The sequence below is a fragment of the Berghia stephanieae genome, chromosome 2 (genome assembly GCF_034508935.2).
Source record: "Berghia stephanieae isolate SIO BIC M18660-M18661 chromosome 2, UCSD_Bste_1.3, whole genome shotgun sequence".
NCBI lineage: Eukaryota > Metazoa > Mollusca > Gastropoda > Nudibranchia > Aeolidiidae > Berghia > Berghia stephanieae.
This window is the reverse complement of record NC_088361.1, coordinates 15517993-15520492: the sequence shown is the minus strand read 5'-3', so window position 1 is coordinate 15520492 and position 2500 is coordinate 15517993. Positions and strand designations below refer to the sequence as shown.

General features: G+C 50.3%; 1 protein-coding gene across 6 annotated transcripts in view; it reads right to left on the bottom strand.

Moving 5' to 3' along the window:
• LOC144964381 (complexin-like) overlaps positions 1-2500 on the bottom strand; it is a 225067-nt gene that overhangs the window by 56631 nt on the left and 165936 nt on the right. For all 6 annotated transcript variants that reach the window (XM_078898562.1, XM_078898565.1, XM_078898560.1 and 3 more), the window contains one exon: positions 1928-2088. In XM_078898562.1, the coding sequence (XP_078754688.1) occupies positions 1928-2088 (161 nt within the window). The remainder of the gene's footprint in view (positions 1-1927; positions 2089-2500) is intronic.

The window sequence follows — 2500 nt, the reverse complement described above, 5'->3', positions numbered from 1 at the left end:
GAGAGAGAGAGAGAGAGAGAGGGGGAGAGAGAGAGAGAGAAAGAGAGAGAGAGAGAGAGAGAGAGAGAGAGAGAGAGAGAGAGAGAGAGAGAGAGAGAGAGAGAGAGAATATGACAAGAACCCCTAATTCTATTAATGTTCGGACCGCTATGTGTTGACCTAGTAGAGTAGTAGGCTAATGTTGTTAGGGATATTAAACATCCATCGATTATAATGGATGGATGGGGATGGGGGTTGGGATGATGGCTGAGATAGTAGTTGTTGTATTGGTGGTGGTGATGGTGATGGTGGTGATGGTGGTGGTGGTGGTGATGGTGGTGGTGGTGGTGATGGTGGTAGTGGTGGTGATGGTGGTGGTGGTAGTGGTGGTGATGGTTGTGGTGGTAGTGGTGATGGTAGTGGTGGTGGTGGTGGTTGTAGTGGTGGTGGTAGTGGTGGTGGTAGTGGTGGTGATGGTGGTGGTGGTGGTGGTAGTGGTGGTGGTAGTGGTGTAGGTGGTGGTGGTTGTAGTGGTGGTAGTGGTGGTGGTGGTGGCGTGGTGATAGTAGTGTGGTGGTGGTGGTGGTGGTGATGGTGGTGGTGGTGGTGTGGTGTGGTGGTGGTGTGTGGTGGTGTGTGGTGGTAGTGGTGGTGGTGGTGGTGGATGGTGGATGTGATGTAGTGTGTGGTATGGTGTGTGGTGTGGTGTGGTGGGTGTGATGGTTGGTGGTGGTGGTGGTGGTGGTGGTGGTGTGTGGGATGGTGGTGGTGGTGGTGGGTGGTAGTGGTGTGGTGGTGGTGGGGGATGGTAGTGTGTGTGGTGGTGGTGATGGTGGTGGTGGTGTGATGGTAGGTGGTGGTGAGTGGTGGTGGTGGTGGCGGTGGTGATAGTGTGGTGGTGGTGGTGGGTGGTGTGGTGTGGTGTGGTGATGGTGTGGTGGTGGTGTGGTGATGGTAGTGTGGGTGGGTGGATGTGGTGGTGTGGTGGGTGGTGATGGTAGTGTGGTGGGTGGTGGTGGTGGTGGTGGGTGGTGTGGGTGATGGTAGTGGTGGGGATGGTGTGGTGGTGGTGATGGTGTGGTGGTGGTGGAGTGGTGGTGGTGGTGGTGGTGGGTGGTAGTAGTGGTGGTATGGGTGGTGTGGTGGTGGTGATGGTGGTGTGAGGTGGTAGGTGGTGGTGGGTGTGGGTGTGTTGGTGGTGATGGTGGTGGGGTGGTGGGTGTGTAGGGTGTGGTGGGGTTGTGTGGTGGTGGTGGGGGATTGTGTGGTTGGGGTGGGTTGGTGATGTGGTGGGGGATGTGTGTGTGTGGTGGGGTGTGGTGGTGGTGTGGATGGAGTGTTGGTGGGGGTGGTGATGGTAGGTGTGATGGTGGTGGTGATGGTAGTGCTGGTGGTGGTGGTAGTGGTGATGGTTGTGGCTGTGATGATGGCTCTCTCTCTCTCTCTCTCTCTCTCTCTCTCTCTCTCTCCCCTCCCTTTCTCTTTCTTTCTCTATCTCTCTCTTTCTTTCTTTCTCTCATTCTCTCTCTCTCTCTCTCTCTCTCTCTCTCTCTCCCTTCCCTCTCTCTTTCTTTCTCTATCTTTCTTTCTTTCTCTCCTTCTCTCTCTCTCTCTCTCTCTCTCTCTTTCTCTCACTACCTCTGTCTCTCTACCTATCTATCTTTTCTACAGAAGCACATAACGTACAAATGACATATTACTGAGATTTTTGAGTTGTTCGTCATCCCAAGGACTTGTTACATACACACTTTCAAAGAGTTGGGAACCGGAAGAGCAAAATATGTGACATCACGACTTTTCCTACCCAATCGACAGCTTCTCACCAAGTGTAGTCAGTACTCGCCTTATCTCTGACACACTTCTAATCAGTTTGGAACCGAAAGGTGTGACATCACGACTTTTCTACTTTTCTATTACCAGTTACTCACCAAGTATAATCATTACTCACCTTATCTCTGATTCCCTGCCTCATCGTTTCCCGTTCTTCTTCCATCTTTCGGTGTTTCTCCTTCCTCTTCTCTTCCATCTCCCTCCTCGCTTCCTCCAACTCGGCGCTCTCCGCATCCTCTCCGTCTTTGCTCTCCTCTCCGCCCTCTTTGCCGATGGCTCCTAGAATAAAACAACAAACAAGAAATAGGAACGATGTTAAAAGAAATATCACCACCAGCACCACCACTAACAACAACAACAACAACAACAACAACAACAACAACAACAAGAAGACGACAACAACATCACCCTCATTGTAAGCAGTTTAAAACGGATGATAATAAAATTCACTATCTTCAATACTCTTCAACAGTCGTAACGTCACTTCCTTCCTAATGACGTTTGGTAACTTAGTAACACTGGCTCTAAACTATCGGAACAATGGCGGACGCCCGTATGAAATACTTCTCCGGCGAGCATAAAGGGTATCCAGAGGGGAAAAAAACACATACATTTGATCATGTTTTGACTTTTACACATTCTGATCACAAGGCATATGAAAAGTTCTAGCCAGCATGAAAAATAAATATCC